Raw genomic sequence first — 18,074 nt, forward strand, 5'->3', positions numbered from 1 at the left:
TCCTATGTACAAGAATATAACTACTATAATACTGCTCCTATGTACAAGAATATAACTACTATAATACTGCCCCCTATGTACAAGAATATAACTACTATAATACTGCTCCCTATGTACAAGAATATAACTACTATAATACTGCCCCTATGTGCAAGAATATAACTACTATAATACTGCCCCCTCATGTATAATATAGTTGTGCGAGTATTCTAGTAGGAAAAAAATGACACATTGAGAAGCCCCTGGGATTATTTGGTTTGTGCCTGAGCATTTTTTTATTTAATGAAACAGACATTTTTCCACTGAAAAAAAAAATAATCTCCAGCATTACTGCGGGGGGCGGTGAGGAGCAGGAGCGGCCTCTGAGGAGAGTGCAGACGTTTAACACTGACCGCACTCGGAGCTCGTACCCCCATCATCCCCCAAACAAGTGCATTTCTTCCAGGTGATTCTAGTCCGGCCGTTTCCCATCAATATACAATATGATTGTCGCAGGAGACCCTGCTCAGATGTCCCTGTAAAGTTGGTAAGGATGACATTCAGGTGGCAAGACGGTCTGAGCGTGGTGTATCCGGGGGTCTCGGCAGGTTGACGCCAGGTGGTGCAAGTTCTTACCTACCCTGAAGCGCAATAACCTCCCAACATCGCACGCACGGCCCAGTGAGACGTGGTCACAGAGGACAAATCCCACAGGATACAAAGAAAAACAGAATAAACCCACCCATCACTAAACATACTTTGCGATTTTCTTCCCCCATAAAATATGAAAGACAAAAATTGCAGAGATTGGTGACAGGTTCTGGTTACTGCAAAAACAGATACCTGGACAATTGGCATAAGTGCTATACGTTACTCTATACGTTGGTGGACCACATCATAGGACACGCAACGTTCACTGCAGAAGACCACAAGCAACTGTGCGGCCCAAGGACCACGGAGGTGGACGAGAGGAAGTGGTCATTTACTGGTCATTAGCAGCAATGACCTTTGATAAAGCTCCAGGAGAATCCACAGAGGATCCCAATCATATAGATCTCAAGCTAGCAGGAGATCCACTCCATGTCTTGGACACTCAGGGTGAAATCTCAAAAGTCTGTAGTCCCTTAATTGTAAAACTGAATCTTAAAACCCCAGAATCCTTAAGCTTTACCAAATAACATCCCACGGATCAGCCAGATGGATGCGATGCCAGCACTGAAGGTCCATTCAGGCGTAATCGGCAACCATCGGCACAACTCCATGTACAGGACATCAGTCAACCTCAGAGGAAAAGGCTTTTTTTTGGCTTGGGCGCTTCCAGACAGCCATGAGGTCAGGGAATTCTTGGCTGAGGGTCTTCATGAAGATTTTAGTCAGGGCGATTATAAAAAAAAGGTAAGAGTCCCAGACAGCACATGAGTAACCCAGTCTGCTGAGGCAAGGCCTGGCCCCGCTGAGTATCCCACCCGTTATATACGGAAGCTCTCCTCCTTCCCGTCAATGTGTCTGATGCGCAGGTACACATCCGTGCCAATGCCCTGAAGAGACTGAATGCAGAGCGAGCCACCAAGGTACTCTGCATAAGCGCGGGACGTGGGGAGACCAAAGCCAAACCTGGAACAAGAGAGGAGACCTTATTAAGTCTGGACCAGACTACCCCACAGACTAGATTAGTTAACCCTTCCTAAGCATTATTCCCCCCCCCCCCACCACCACCTCTTTTAAAAAAAAAGGGGCAACAATGTTATCCCAGATACATGAATGCTGTTTTGTAAGATAACTTCAATGGTGCCAGCTGTAGCCCTTCCCTGTGCAGGCAGACAGCCAAATTTCACCCTCTTAACTCTTGGTACTTGGGCAGGATCCTAGCAAAATTGTATTTGCAGGATAAAACATTTGTGACAGATCACCATTTCCTCACCCCCCTTTTTTTTTTTTTACTAGGACAGGAAGACAGATTTCTCTTGTTCTAGGGCTGGATCCCACAAGCACCATACCAGCATTATTCTACACACCCAGAGCTCCTCTTACCCATGCATAGGTACAGAATGGCCGCTGTTCACCATTTCAAGCATGTTTCCAAAAATGGGGTTAATCCTGGGATCCTGGTTGCTGGCTTCTGCGGTGGTGAAGTGGTAATTCATAACCTTCTCCAAGTGCTCGTGAGAAATGCCACCACCTCTGTCAGAGATCCTGCGGGAACAGACCGGCTGTAAGCTTTACAGAGACCTCAAGTAGAAACCCTCAAGGACGCTCATAACTCACCGGATGATCAGGTCGATGTCGTTATTCGCGATGGTGATTGAGATGTCCGGGACGTTGTAGGGAGTCTCAATGTGACACTCCATGGTGGCCCTGACAGTAAAGAGGAACATTGACCGTTAAAGATCGCATAATAACCCCCTTTTATATATCTTGTGACAATTACCATGCAGGATACATCATTGTATTTGGTATCGCCTGTAAGAGGTTACCTGTCCGGCATTAACTCAGATGGGATCTCAAAAGGTTTTAGGGCCATTCATACAAATCCTCTAGGATCCCACGGTCGCACTGCATGGCTCCCAGTGGGCTTACAGCACAAGCGCTCTTCCTCTGAGAAACGCCATGCGTCACCATTGATCCTAGTGGATACAGCAGGAGCCCGGATATGTATTGATCAGTCTCCATCCGATTGCACTGGCTTCTGTACAGACTATATCAGCACAATAAAAAGCTGCAGCATGGAGCACAAAGTGACCTGTGCTTATGGCTGTCCTAGTGTTAAGGATTACACAACCTCGGCCTACAGCGCCAGACTACCTACCGCATAGAGTTCTTCAGCAGTTCTGGGAGGATATAATCCAAGGGCATTGGAATAAAGGGGAAGCGGGCGGCCACGTGACCGTTAATTCGCACCCGTGGGGCATTCCCGTACTTGTGTTCACAGAGGCGTCTGGAAGGAGCAGAGCAAGAGTTGTAAAAAAAAAAATAAAAAAAAAAAAAAAGGGCAAAAAAAGAAATCTTACCGAGCAAAATCCACCCATTTCTCGATTATTTTCTTGGGTGACAAACGGGTGCAAATTATACCAACGAAATCTGGCTGAAGTATTAAAAAAAAAAAAATAAAACAGACATTGAACAAACTTTTCAATCAAAACAAGTCGAAGGAATAGACATCTACTCCACCAATAGAGTAGTGAGTGCAGCTCCGGAGTATATGCAGGATGTAGCTTGGGATCAGTGATGTATTGTATAGTTACCTTCTGTATTATACTCCAGAGCTGAACTCGCTATTCTGCTGCTTCTGAGAAAGTCTCACGACATTCCTGTTTCCACCCCTCCCGTTGTCTCCAGGGTCAGCACAGAGTTTAATCTTTATTACATGATGTATAAGTGTACCTACCCGCTCCTCGTGCAGGGACAGGTGGTGGGTCGCCAGCATTCTTATACCCAGTCGTGACGTTAGTGTTTTATCCAGGAAGTTTCGGATGATGTGCTCATCCTGCGGGAAACCATGTGGCCATTTTTATCCTTTTCTATACTCTAGTTTTCAGTTTCGCGAGGCTGAACATTATACAATCTGTACCTGAATATGTCTCCGGCTTTCCCTCATGCCCTCAGCCAGATGAGTGACTATGTCCTTGTGGTCGTCGAGCAGCTGTCGGAGAAGTTTACAGTACCGAACCTCCATCTCGTGGTCTGTGATCTGCAAGACATAGGAAGAGTGAGACACGGCCCAAGAAGTGTGGCCTGATGTGGCAGGTGGCTTGAAACCTACCGCAGGGAACTCGCTCAGCTTCTGGAAGGCACGGATGTAAAGCTCATGCTGAAAGACAGAAAGACGGTCATTAGACATTGAGCCCAGAGATGATGGACGACGATTACTGATCGGGTACGCACCACATGGAGAATGATGGGGTTACAGCCGATGATGAATGGGAGGTTGCGGAAACCCTTGATCCGGTGAGCGATGCGGACGGGTAGCTCCTTGTGGAGATATCTGGCACTTTTCTATTAAGGATGGTAAAGAGGCAATGATTATATTTGTACAAGACACCTGCCGACCTGTGCAAGGATCGCCCAACGGGATTATTACCAGGATATGGCTGCCGTCCTGCGATCGTCCCGAGTACAGCATAGTCGTTGGGGTGAGACGCACCGAGGGCTGCAGACAGTGGGGTAAAGAACAAGTCAGTCCTATAGAACAGTGCCTCTAGTGGCCACACAACTTCAGAAATAGTCGTGGACAGCCCTATTCAGCTAAACTACAAAACAGGACAGGCGCAGCCATGTCCAAATATCACACAATCCCTTTAACCACTTCACACCAGAGCCTGTTTTTGCCTTCGTGACCGGGCCAATTTTTTCAATTCTGACCACTGTCACTTTATGAGGTAATTACTCTGGAACGCTTCAACGGACCCCCCTGATTCTGAGACTGTTTTTTTGTGACATTTTGTACTTCATGATTGTGGTAAAATTTCTTAGATACCATTTGCGTTTATTTGTGAAAAAAAAAAAATCGGAAATTTAGTTAAAATTTTGAAAAATTTTGCATTTTTCAAACTTTGAATTTCCATACCCTTAAATCAGAGCGATATGTCACACAAAAGTTAATAAACAACATTTCCCACATGTCTACTTTACATCAGCACAATTTTGGAACCAAAATTTTTTTTTTTTTTGTTAGGGAGCTATAAGGGTTAAAAGTTGACCAGCGATTTCTCATTTTTACAACACCATTTTTTTTTAGGGACCACATCACATTTGAAGTCACTTTGAGAGGCCTTTATGACAGAAAATACCCAAAAGTGACACCATTCTAAAAACTGCACCCGTGAAGGTGCTCAAAACCACATTCAAAAAGTTTATTAACCCTTCAGGTGCTTCACAGGAAGTTTTGGAATGTGGAAGAAAATTAACATTTAACTTTTTTCACAAAAATGTTACTTTAGACCCAATTTTTTTTTATTTTCGCAGGGGTAACAGGAAAAAATGGACCCCAAAAGTTTGTGCAATTTCTCTTGAGCACGCCGATACCCCATATGTGAGGGAAAACCACTGTTTGGGCACACGGCAGGGCTCAGAAGGGAAGGAGCGCCATTAGACTTTGAATGTAAAATTTGTTTGAATAATTAGCAGACGCCATGTTGCGTTTGGGGAGTCCCTGATGTGCCTAAACAGTGGAAACCCCCCACAAGTGACACTATTTTGGAAACTAGACCCCACAGGGAACTTATCTAGATGTGTGGTGAGCACCCTGAACCCCCAGGTGCTTCACAGAAGTTTATAATATCGAGCTGTAAAAATTAAATTTTCACATTTTTCCCACAAAAAATGTTTTTCATCCCCTAATTTTGCATTATCATAAGAGTAACAGGAGAAATTGCACCATGAAATTTGTTGTGCAATTTCTCCTGAGTACGCCGATACCCCATATGTGGAGGAAAACCACTGTTTGGGTACACAGCAGGGCTCGGAAGGGAAGGAGCGCCATTTGACTTTTTGATTGTAAAATTTGCTTGAATAATTAGCGGACACCTTGTTGCGTTTTGGAAGCCCCTGATGTGCCTAAACAGTGGAAACCCACCACAAGTGACACCATTTTGTAAACTAGACCCCTCAGGGAACTTATCTAGATGTGTGGTGAGCACATTGTGAGACATAATAAACAAATCAGTAGCAGGTGAAGAATTGGTTTTATTTATTTTTTACGCCGTTCCTCGTGCGGTATAAGTGATGAGATTACTTTATTCTTCGGGTCGGTGTGATTACAGAGATACCAGATTTATATCGGGTTTTTATGATTGACAGCTGTCACACACTAAAAGACGCTTTTTTTTTGCAAAATCTAGTTTTTGCATCGCCATATTTTGAGAGCTATAATTTTTCCAGATTTTGGCCGACAGTCATGTGACTGCTCGTTTTTTTGCGGGATGAGTTGACATTTTTATTGATACCATTTTTGGGTACGTGACATTTTTTGATCGCTTTCTATTCCGTTTTTTGGGAGGTAAAATTAACAAAAAACAACAATTCAGGAATTGTTTTGAGTTTTTTTTAATGCTATTCTGCGTGTGGTAAAAGTGATAAGGCAGCATTATTCTTCGGGTCAGTACTTTTACAGCGATACTACACTTACTGTATATTTTTTTATGTTTTGGCGCTTTTACACAATAAAACAATTTTATAGAAAAATTATTTTTTTTGCATCGCTTTATTCTGAGCGCTATAACTTTTATTTTTCGGCTGATGGAGCTGTATGGCAGCTTGTTTTTTGCAGAACAAGATGACGTTTTCAGCTGTACCATTTTTATTTCCATTTTGCTTTTTGATCGCATTTTTTTCCACTTTTTGTTTAGCGATATGAGGAAAAAAGCATAGTTTTTTGCTCCATTTTTATTTATTTTTATTACAGTGTGCACAGAAGTAGTTAGTGTGACAGTTTTATAGATCGGGTTGTTCCGGACGCAGCGATACCAAATGTGTACTTTTGGTTTTGCATAAATATACAGATTTATTGGTTTAATATTTTATTTATTTTTATTTATTTTGTGATTTTTTTTAGTAGTTTGAAAACATTTTTTTTTTTTTTTACATTTTTACTTAGTCCCTGTATGGGACATTAATTTTTATTTTTCTGATCACTGATCTCATGTAATGTAATGTAATGTAATAGGCATGTATTACATTACATGAGATCTTTGCTGACTGTTTCACAGTCCGTGTGTCCTGCCAGGCTTCAGCTGCAGGCTGAGCCTAGCAGGACACCATATATGGCAGATCTGGAGGCGGTCATGTGACCTCCAGCTGCCATAGCAAAGCCAGGTCCTGGAAGGTATCAGGGGTAGTCGGAGAGGTAAGTAGACGACCCCCTCTCCTCCTGCTGTCTTCTATATGCAGCGATCACTATAGATCGCGGCATATAGAAGACAGCAAAGGGTTAACATCACTGGGACCTGATCCAATCAGGTCCCGATGATGTTCCCTGTCAGAGCAATCGCTCTGCACCGCACCCACAGCACTTGCAGGACCCTGGGGGTCCTGAGCGCTGCGGGACCACCCACCGTTTTTAAACGTCGGCGCTGCACAGAGCCCAGGCAGCGCGGACGTTTATCTACAGTGGGCGGTCGGGAAGCGGTTAAGGCTGATTTAGTCAACCAGGGAGTAACAAATCATGGAGGACATGTATTAAAGGGATTGTCCACTTTATTAACCATTCTAATGATGCAGATATTCATAGCTCCGGGTGCCGTGAAACCAAACAGCATCAGAGTGAACCAAGGTCCTTCAGTACAAGAGGGGAACCATTAGCTTCATAATGAATTGAGTAAAGGCTACCAGAGCATTGCAGCCATTCTTACTACAGAGGTTTCAGGACCCATCCCGTGACTCTCACAGAGTAATAAGTCATCCACACAGTCAGGGAGCAGGCGCTGGTCTCCTCACCTTCTCTGACGCCATGTCGATGCTGGCCTGATTGTAGAAGGAGGTAACGGTCTTGGAGCGCTCTCTCGCCTGCTCCATATGGTTCTGATCTGTGGCAGAGGTGGAACCGGATCGCAGCAACATGGAGGACGGACGTAGAGGGGGGTTCAGCGCTCCCCTGGCCAATACCTCAGACACAGTCTTACGCAGCATCTCGACTGCTTTTGATGTTCCTGCGGCAAAGACAAGAGTCAGAGGAAAAAAAAAAAAAAAAAAAAAGAGAAAAATCCAAGTAATCTGGAGAAAGTCAGAAACAAAAACTCACTGGGATCTGGAGACTTTGCCGTCCAAGCAGCAGATAAGCGTCACAACCTGAAGAACAAGGAGAGGCAAGGTCTTCTACTCCAGTCACAACCCAATCTGCATCTTGCAGCAATGCACTGAGCTCTGCGATATTCTAGTACATCTACAGCAGCAAGTTTGTGAATGCTGCTCTGGATGTGACTGGAGGAATGTACAGTGACATTAAGGGGCATATTGTGACTAACGTACAAGAAAAGCCTTACCTGAATAATAAAGGAAGCCGCTCAGGTCACGGGAAGGACACATGACCACCAGCCATCTACAGGGAGGAAGGGAGATGAGAAGTGGTAAGCGATGCAGATACAGAGCTGGACCATGGATGTACAGCCCACCCATCCACGACCACCAATCCTGAGTAACGGGGTCACCAGTGGTCAAGTCAATGAATAATTATAACCATAATGGAAGAAAGCCACAATCACTCGTGTATCATCGGCAAAACTCAAATGGTGCAGGAAACTACCGAATCCTCACTATAATCGTAGAATGAATATCCAGAGCATCGAGGCTTGATTAGTCGTGTCTGGCCCGTGGCTCGCATGGGACATCCGTCCATATGGGACAGATGCAACCAATCCACCTCGGCAGACTCGAGCCTTTCTTTAGGAATCCTACAACTTCAAAGCTGCCATGGTCTGCAGTGACATTATCGTAGAGATGGCGGACATCGGCATCTAATAGCTGCTGGGTGACAGATGTCTTTTGGAGGAACCTGATCTCTCCCGTCAGATCTATGGGAGCAATATATGTACGTGGAAGGCGGGAGGAGCGGCCGAAGCAGTTTCCGCAGCTGACTAGTAAATATTCTACCCCCGTATAACGCTGGACTGTCTCTGCCACTCTGACCATGGTGGAGTTAGTCTGCCCGCGGGGGTCACAGCTGTCACACAAGGAGAAAGCAGTCTCAAGGTTACACAGGCAACTAAACCAATGAGACTCATTCCTGCCCTGGCAGAGGGGGCACAAAGCAAACAGCAGGGTCTCCATATACATAGATATGTGCATAATCCCTAAGGTCCCACATAAGCCCCCTATAGTCACTCACCCCTGAGCTGTAGAACCCCGCTCTAGAGGGGAGCGCGTCGTACCGCCTGCAGCAGAGTGAAAACAGCAGCACAGGAGGGGTTAATGAGCCGACAATCCCAGCAAGTTATTACAGTACTCCGACTAACTGAGAGGAAGAGGATGGGGGTAAGGTCTGAAACATATAGTCCCCAGGTGACCTGTGAGGCAGTACGGGGGCGGGTGCAGACGCCCAGGAGACAACAACCCGCCCCGGCCCAAACATTGCAACACATCCAGCCAAAAATCACAGTAAACATCACTGCCCCCTGTCACAGACTCCAGAGACAGGAAAGGGTTACACTCCAGGGAATGCTGGGTATGTGTAAACCGTCAGCATGTGACCTGGCGGCTCATGGAAAATGCAGCCTGCAAGGAGTGTTCAGGAGCTGCATGTCCCCCCCCCCCCACACACACCTTCATGCACCAACCTCCTCACTGACCCCCACAGCCAAAGAAGTCCACCCCCCACCCACCTCTACCCCCCAGCTCTGAGGCTGGAGAGTCTCACCAACCCAGCTGCGTTAGTGGTAATGAAGTTGTACTCTGTGCAGCTTTGGATGTGATTGGAGTAGAAGACTTAATGCATCAAGAACATAAGGAAGCAAGTACAGACACAATAAGAAAAATATGTGCCCCCTCCACAGCCTTCTCTGATCCCCAGAAACATTAATATGGAGTCAGCCCCTGCCCAGAAGAGCAGGAACAGTACAAGATACTGGAGGAGTCTGTGGGAAATTTTTACTATCCAGGAAAAACGCAGAACCAGAATGCTGGACCAAGTTCTGCACTCTGCAGCTACATGACCCAATCATCTACAGAGCAGCGCTTACAAGCTCCACACACACACACACGTCCCCCCCACCATGCACAGCTGCCCTCCTCTGCCCCCCCTATGCGCGCGCGCACACACACACACACACACACACACACAACCGCCCCCCCCATGCACACACAGCCGTCCTCCTCTCCCCCCCCCTGTATACACACACAGCAGTCCTCCCCTCCCTATGCACACACAGCCATCCTCCTCTCCCCCCCTATATACACACCGCCGTCCTCCTCTCCCCCCCTATATACACACACACACACACACAGCAGTCCTCCTCTCCCCCCCTATATACACACAGCCGTCCTCCTCTCCCCCCCTATATACACACACACAGCCGTCCTCCTCTACCCCCCTATATACACACACACAGCCGTCCTCCTCTCCCCCCCTATACACACACACAGCCGTCCTCCTCTCCCCCCCTATATACACACACAGCCGTCCTCCTCTCCCCCCCTGTATACACACACACAGCCGTCCTCCTCTCCCCCCCTGTATACACACACACACAGCCTTCCTCCTCTCCCCCCCTATATACACACAGCCGTCCTCCTCTCCCCCCCTGTATACACACACACAGCCGTCCTCCTCTCCCCCCCTATATACACACACACAGCCGTCCTCCTCTCCCCCCCTATATACACACAGCCGTCCTCCTCTCCCCCCTATACACACACACAGCCGTCCTCCTCTCCCCCCCTGTATACACACACACACAGCCTTCCTCCTCTCCCCCCCTGTATACACAAACACACACAGCCTTCCTCCTCTCCCCCCCTGTATACACACACACAGCCTTCCTCCTCTCCCCCCCTGTATACACACACACACAGCCTTCCTCCTCTCCCCCCCTGTATACACACACACAGCCTTCCTCCTCTCCCCCCTGTATACACACACACAGCCTTCCTCCTCTCCCCCCCTGTATACACACACACACAGCCTTCCTCCTCTCCCCCCCTGTATACACACACAGCCTTCCTCCTCCCCCCCCCTGTATACACACACAGCCTTCCTCCTCCCCCCCCCTGTATACACACACAGCCTTCCTCCTCCCCCCCCCTGTATATACACACACACACACAGCCTTCCTCCTCTCCCCCCCTGTATACACACACACACAGCCTTCCTCCTCTCCCCCCCTGTATACACACACACAGCCTTCCTCCTCTCCCCCCCTGTATACACACACACAGCCTTCCTCCTCTCCCCCCCTGTATACACACACAGCCTTCCTCCTCTCCCCCCCCGTATACACACACAGCCTTCCTCCTCTCCCCCCCCGTATACACACACAGCCTTCCTCCTCTCCCCCCCCGTATACACACACAGCCTTCCTCCTCTCCCCCCCCGTATACACACACAGCCTTCCTCCTCTCCCCCCCCCGTATACACACACAGCCTTCCTCCTCTCCCCCCCCGTATACACACACAGCCTTCCTCCTCTCCCCCCCCGTATACACACACAGCCTTCCTCCTCTCCCCCCCCCGTATACACACACAGCCTTCCTCCTCTCCCCCCCCCGTATACACACACAGCCGTCCTCCTCTCCCCCCCTGTATACACACACACAGCCGTCCTCCTCTCCCCCCCTGTATACACACACACACACAGCCGTCCTCCTCTCCCCCCCTGTATACACACACAGCCGTCCTCCTCTCCCCCCCTGTATACACACACACACACAGCCGTCCTCCTCTCCCCCCCTGTATACACACACACACAGCCGTCCTCCTCTCCCCCCTGTATACACACACACACAGCCGTCCTCCTCTCCCCCCCTGTATACACACACAGCCGTCCTCCTCTCCCCCCCTGTATACACACACAGCCGTCCTCCTCTCCCCCCCTGTATACACACACAGCCGTCCTCCTCTCCCCCCCTGTATACACACACAGCCGTCCTCCTCTCCCCCCCTGTATACACACACAGCCGTCCTCCTCTCCCCCCCTGTATACACACACAGCCGTCCTCCTCTCCCCCCCTGTATACACACACAGCCGTCCTCCTCTCCCCCCCTGTATACACACACAGCCGTCCTCCTCTCCCCCCCTGTATACACACACAGCCGTCCTCCTCTCCCCCCCTGTATACACACACAGCCGTCCTCCTCTCCCCCCCTGTGTACACACACACACAGCCGTCCTCCTCTCCCCCCCTGTGTACACACACACACAGCCGTCCTCCTCTCCCCCCCTGTGTACACACACACACAGCCGTCCTCCTCTCCCCCCCTGTGTACACACACACAGCCGTCCTCCTCTCCCCCCCTGTGTACACACACACACAGCCGTCCTCCTCTCCCCCCCTGTACACACACACACAGCCGTCCTCCTCTCCCCCCCTGTACACACACACACAGCCGTCCTCCTCTCCCCCCCTGTACACACACACACAGCCGTCCTCCTCTCCCCCCCTGTACACACACACACAGCCGTCCTCCTCTCCCCCCCTGTACACACACACACAGCCGTCCTCCTCTCCCCCCCTGTACACACACACACAGCCGTCCTCCTCTCCCCCCCTGTACACACACACACAGCCGTCCTCCTCTCCCCCCCTGTACACACACACACAGCCGTCCTCCTCTCCCCCCCTGTACACACACACACAGCCGTCCTCCTCTCCCCCCCTGTACACACACACACACAGCCGTCCTCCTCTCCCCCCCTGTACACACACACACAGCCGTCCTCCTCTCCCCCCCTGTACACACACACACACAGCCGTCCTCCTCTCCCCCCCTGTACACACACACACAGCCGTCCTCCTCTCCCCCCCTGTACACACACACACAGCCGTCCTCCTCTCCCCCCCTGTACACACACACACAGCCGTCCTCCTCTCCCCCCCTGTACACACACACACACAGCCGTCCTCCTCTCCCCCCCTGTACACACACACACACAGCCGTCCTCCTCTCCCCCCCTGTACACACACACACACAGCCGTCCTCCTCTCCCCCCCTGTACACACACACACACAGCCGTCCTCCTCTCCCCCCCTGTACACACACACACACAGCCGTCCTCCTCTCCCCCCCTGTACACACACACACAGCCATCCTCCTCTCCCCCCCTGTATACACACACACAGCCGTCCTCCTCTCCCCCCCTGTATACACACACAGCCTTCCTCCTCTCCCCCCCTGTATACACACACAGCCTTCCTCCTCTCCCCCCCTGTATACACACACACAGCCGTCCTCCTCTCCCCCCCTGTATACACACACACAGCCGTCCTCCTCTCCCCCCCTGTATACACACACAGCCGTCCTCCTCTCCCCCCCTGTATACACACACAGCCGTCCTCCTCTCCCCCCCTGTATACACACACAGCCTTCCTCCTCTCCCCCCCTGTATACACACACAGCCGTCCTCCTCTCCCCCCCTGTATACACACACAGCCGTCCTCCTCTCCCCCCCTGTGTACACACACACACAGCCGTCCTCCTCTCCCCCCCTGTGTACACACACACACAGCCGTCCTCCTCTCCCCCCCTGTGTACACACACACACAGCCGTCCTCCTCTCCCCCCCTGTGTACACACACACAGCCGTCCTCCTCTCCCCCCCTGTGTACACACACACACAGCCGTCCTCCTCTCCCCCCCTGTGTACACACACACACAGCCGTCCTCCTCTCCCCCCCTGTACACACACACACAGCCGTCCTCCTCTCCCCCCCTGTACACACACACACAGCCGTCCTCCTCTCCCCCCTGTACACACACACACAGCCGTCCTCCTCTCCCCCCCTGTACACACACACAGCCGTCCTCCTCTCCCCCCCTGTACACACACACACAGCCGTCCTCCTCTCCCCCCCTGTACACACACACACAGCCGTCCTCCTCTCCCCCCCTGTACACACACACACAGCCGTCCTCCTCTCCCCCCCTGTACACACACACACAGCCGTCCTCCTCTCCCCCCCTGTACACACACACACAGCCGTCCTCCTCTCCCCCCCTGTACACACACACACACAGCCGTCCTCCTCTCCCCCCCTGTACACACACACACAGCCGTCCTCCTCTCCCCCCCTGTACACACACACACACAGCCGTCCTCCTCTCCCCCCCTGTACACACACACACAGCCGTCCTCCTCTCCCCCCCTGTACACACACACACAGCCGTCCTCCTCTCCCCCCCTGTACACACACACACACAGCCGTCCTCCTCTCCCCCCCTGTACACACACACACACAGCCGTCCTCCTCTCCCCCCCTGTACACACACACACACAGCCGTCCTCCTCTCCCCCCCTGTACACACACACACACAGCCGTCCTCCTCTCCCCCCCTGTACACACACACACAGCCATCCTCCTCTCCCCCCCTGTATACACACACACAGCCGTCCTCCTCTCCCCCCCTGTATACACACACAGCCTTCCTCCTCTCCCCCCCTGTATACACACACAGCCTTCCTCCTCTCCCCCCCTGTATACACACACACAGCCGTCCTCCTCTCCCCCCCTGTATACACACACACAGCCGTCCTCCTCTCCCCCCCTGTATACACACACAGCCGTCCTCCTCTCCCCCCCTGTATACACACACAGCCGTCCTCCTCTCCCCCCCTGTATACACACACAGCCTTCCTCCTCTCCCCCCCTGTATACACACACAGCCGTCCTCCTCTCCCCCCCTGTATACACACACAGCCGTCCTCCTCTCCCCCCCTGTATACACACACAGCCGTCCTCCTCTCCCCCCCTGTATACACACACAGCCGTCCTCCTCTCCCCCCCTGTACACACACAGCCTTCCTCCTCTCCCCCCCTGTATATACACACACACACAGCCGTCTTCCTTGTACACAGCGGCCCCTCACCTCCCCGGTCTCCTGCTCTCCGGTGTCCGCTCCTCACCTCCCCGGTCTGCTGCTCTCCGGTGTCCGCTCCTCACCTTCTCTGTTGTTCTCTCGCGGCCTCCTCTAGCAGCTCACTACAACTCCCGACGTGCTCCGCGGCTACGTCACCACTTGATGGAAAGGGGTTATACAGCAAAGAATCATGGGAGCCGCAGTCAGGTGAGCTGTTCATATACGAACGCGGCGCCATTTTGTTGGAGTCCAGACTGCAGAGCTCGGAGAGAATAGCCATGTAGGGTCGGAGCTGCAGCACCGTTTCCATGGAGATAGCTGTGGTCAGAGCGGAACTTTCAGTGAAAGCTGAAAAGCGCGGGAATGTCACAACACGTGACATCTGAGGCAATGAGGCGATGATGAGGTAAGGACGGCCGAGGCGATGATGAGGTAAGGACTGCCGAGGCGATGATGAGGTAAGGACGGCCGAGGCGATGATGATGATGAAGTTAGGACGGCCGGGGCGATGATGAGGCAGGGACGGCCGAGGAGACGATGAGGTAAGTACGGCCGAGGCGATGATGAGGTAAGGACTGCCGGGGCGATGATGAGGTAAGGACGGCCAGGGCGATGACGAGGTAAGGACGGCCGGGGCGATGACGAGGTAAGGACGGCCGGGGCGATGACGAGGTAATGACGGCCGGGGCGATGACGAGGTAAGGACGGCCGGGGCGATTACGAGGTAAGGACGGCCGAGGAGATGACGAGGTAAGGACGGCCGAGGAGATGACGAGGTAAGGACGGCCGAGGCGATGACGAGGTAAGGACGGCCAGGGCGATGACGAGGTAAGGACGGCCGGGGCGGTGACGAGGTAAGGACGGCCGGGGCGGTGACGAGGTAAGGACGGCCGAGGCGATGGTGAGGTAGGGACGGCCGAGGCGATGGTGAGGTAGGGACGGCCGAGGCGATGGTGAGGTAGGGACGGCCGAGGCGATGGTGAGGTAGGGACGGCCGAGGCGATGGTGAGGTAAGGACTGCCGAGGCGATGATGAGGTAAGGACTGCCGAGGCGATGATGAGGTAGGGACGGCCGAGGCGATGATGAGGTAGGGACGGCCGAGGCGATGATGAGGTAGGGACGGCCGAGGCGATGATGAGGTAGGGACGGCCGAGGCGATGATGAGGTAAGGACGGCCGAGGCGATGATGAGGTAAGGACGGCTGAGGAGATGATGAGGTAAGGACGGCCGAGGAGATGATGAGGTAAGGACGGCCGAGGAGATGATGAGGTAAGGACGGCCGAGGAGATGATGAGGTAAGGACGTCCGAGGAGATGATGAGGTAAGGACGGCAGAGGAGATGATGAGGTAAGGACGGCCGGGGCGATGATGAGGTAAGGACGGCCGGGGCGATGATGAGGTAAGGACGGCCGGGGCGATGATGAGGTAAGGACGGCCGGGGCGATGATGAGGTAAGGATGGCCGAGGCGATGAGATAGGGACGGCCGAGGCGATGATGAGGTAAGGACGGCCGAGGCGATGATGATAATTTTAATATCAGTTGACAATAAAGATATGGGCCTATATGAGTTGGATTAAAGGGTCTTTACCTGGCTTAGGTATGACTACTATCACCGCCTCTTGCATTAAATGGGGTAGGGCCCCCCCCCCCCAATCACCGCTTCCTCTAAGGTAGCCAGTAAGTCCGGAAGTAGAATATTTCCAAATTTCTTATATATTTCTGCGGGAAGCCCATCTAGTCCTGGCAATTTGTTGCTACTAGTGATGAGCGAGCATGCTCGTTACTGCTCAGTACTCGCCCGAGCTTCTCACTGCTCGAGATGCTCGGCGCACGCCGAGTATTTCCGGGTGGTTGCTCGGCGGTAGCTCGGGTCCCCTCCTTGCATGTTTGGCGTTCTTTACAGACCCAATGAACATGCAGGAATTGCCTGTCACTCACTGTAATGCCGTAGCCATGTTGGTTGTGGCATTACAGTGATTGGCTGGCCGCACAGCATCATCAGGTCTATATCAGACCTGGCACCGCCATGCTCGTCACAGTCACTCCGGATCACACAGCGTAGGGAGAGGTGCTGCTGCTGTGTCAGGGAAAGATTTGCTTGTGTATTAGGTAGTGTAGGGAGAAAAACTGTACATTACACATATCCATCTTAACAAAGAGTCCTTCTGAGGACTAATCTGCAGAGATATCAGGCAGGCAGTGTATATAGGCAGGCAGGCAGTGTATATAGCAGACTGCAGTGCATATAGCACAAGAGACTCCATTCCAATTCTGCCTTTTGCTGCTGTTCGCTATTTCTATACATAGGCCCAGGTCTCAGGGGCCAGGAATACTTTCTTTGGATCTTAATCCTCATTATTTGCTTAAAAAGCAATCCAGAGAACACCTTTTTTCTGCGCCATTTGCTTGTTGGCACTGCAGAATACAGCCAGGTCCTTTCCTTATTACAGCGCTAGAAATCCAGCTATTCAAAACTGTGTTTTCTCCGTCAAATGGATCACATATACGTTGTCAGAAAATACTGCCATATCTGGCCTCCATTAAAAATTTCCTTTAGTGTGTCAGTGAAGCAATTCACAGCAGTTTGTTGTTCAAACTACTTACCTACAGGCCAGGTATTTAAAACTCTGTTTTCTCCATCACACGGATCACATACAGTACAGACCAAAAGTTTGGACACACCTCATTTAAAGATTTTTCTGTATTTTCATGACTATGAAAATTGTACATTCAACTAAAGGCATCAAAACTATGAATTAACACATGTGGAATTATATACTTAACAAAAAAGTGTGAAACAACTGAAAATATGTCTTATATTCTAGGTTCTTCAAAGTAGCCACCTTTTGCTTTGATGACTGCTTTGCACACTCTTGGCTTTCTCTTGATGAGCTTCAAGAGGTAGTCACCGGAAATGGTTTTCACTTCACAGGTGTGCCCTGTCAGGTTTAATAAGTGGGATTTCCTGCCTTATAAATGGGGTTGGGACCATCAGTTGTGTTGTGCAGAAGTCTGGTGGATACACAGATGATAGTCCTACTGAATAGACTGTTAGCTGCTTTTTTCTTTCCATAATACAAATTCTAAGTAAAGAAAAATGAGTGGCCATCATTACTTTAAAAAATGAAGGTCACTCAGTCCGAAAAATTGGGAAAACTTTGAAAGTGTCCCCAAGTGCAGTTGCAAAAACCATCAAGCGCTACAAAGAAACTGGCTCACATGAGGACCGCCCCAGGAAAGGAAGACCAAGAATCACCTGTGCTTTTGAGGATAAGTTTATCCGAGTGACCAGCGTCAGAAATCGCATGTTAACAGCAACTCAGATTAGAGACCAGGTCATTACCATACAGAGTTCTAGCAGCAGACACACCTCTACAACAACTGTTAAGAGGAGACTTTGTGCAGCAGGCCTTCATGGTAAAATAGTACAAATTTGAGATCTTTGGTTCCAACCACTGTGTCTTTGTGCGACGCAGAAAAGGTGAACGGATGGACTCTACATGCCTGGTTCCCACCGTGAAGCATGGAGGAGGAAGTGTGATGGTGTGGGGGTACTTTGCTGGTGACACTGTTGGGGATTTATTCAAAATTG

At 50.9% G+C, this 18,074-nt stretch overlaps 1 protein-coding gene across 6 annotated transcripts; it reads right to left on the reverse strand.

Moving 5' to 3' along the window:
- Positions 1 to 248: 248 nt before the first annotated feature.
- BCKDK (branched chain keto acid dehydrogenase kinase) lies at positions 249 to 14,667 on the reverse strand. Of its 6 annotated transcripts, none has more exons than XM_073648843.1 (14): positions 14,490 to 14,657; positions 7,956 to 8,011; positions 7,715 to 7,761; positions 7,411 to 7,622; positions 4,058 to 4,126; positions 3,862 to 3,972; positions 3,740 to 3,787; positions 3,548 to 3,667; positions 3,365 to 3,463; positions 2,988 to 3,061; positions 2,786 to 2,914; positions 2,245 to 2,334; positions 2,011 to 2,172; positions 249 to 1,593 (listed from the first exon to the last, which is right to left on the reverse strand). In XM_073648843.1, the coding sequence occupies exons 4-14, from the start codon at positions 7,600 to 7,602 to the stop codon at positions 1,449 to 1,451; spliced, it is 1,239 nt and encodes a 412-aa protein (XP_073504944.1). In that variant the 5' UTR covers positions 7,603 to 7,622; positions 7,715 to 7,761; positions 7,956 to 8,011; positions 14,490 to 14,657; the 3' UTR covers positions 249 to 1,448. The 6 variants fall into 6 exon arrangements, with proteins under 6 accessions (XP_073504944.1, XP_073504945.1, XP_073504946.1 ...); XM_073648844.1 differs by having other exon boundaries at positions 14,527 to 14,630; XM_073648845.1 differs by lacking the exon at positions 14,490 to 14,657 and adding an exon at positions 8,798 to 9,032.
- Between the last annotated feature and the right edge of the window lie 3,407 nt (positions 14,668 to 18,074).

This window comes from Phyllobates terribilis, unplaced genomic scaffold (assembly GCF_046119375.1).
Source record: "Phyllobates terribilis strain yellow unplaced genomic scaffold, ASM4611937v1 Scaffold_9__5_contigs__length_417890890, whole genome shotgun sequence".
Classification (NCBI taxonomy): domain Eukaryota; kingdom Metazoa; phylum Chordata; class Amphibia; order Anura; family Dendrobatidae; genus Phyllobates; species Phyllobates terribilis.

Bases quoted from the DNA above. Each gene is read 5' to 3' on its own strand.
- BCKDK (XM_073648842.1), bottom strand. From the start codon at position 7,998: ATGTGTCCTTCCCGTGACCTGAGCGGCTTCCTTTATTATTCAG. The intron at 7,623-7,955 runs GTAAGGCTTTTC...TCTTTGCCGCAG, and splicing joins CGGCTTCCTTTATTATTCAG to GAACATCAAAAGCAGTCGAG. The intron at 3,464-3,547 runs GTACAGATTGTA...GGTTTCCCGCAG, and splicing joins AAAGCCGGAGACATATTCAG to GATGAGCACATCATCCGAAA.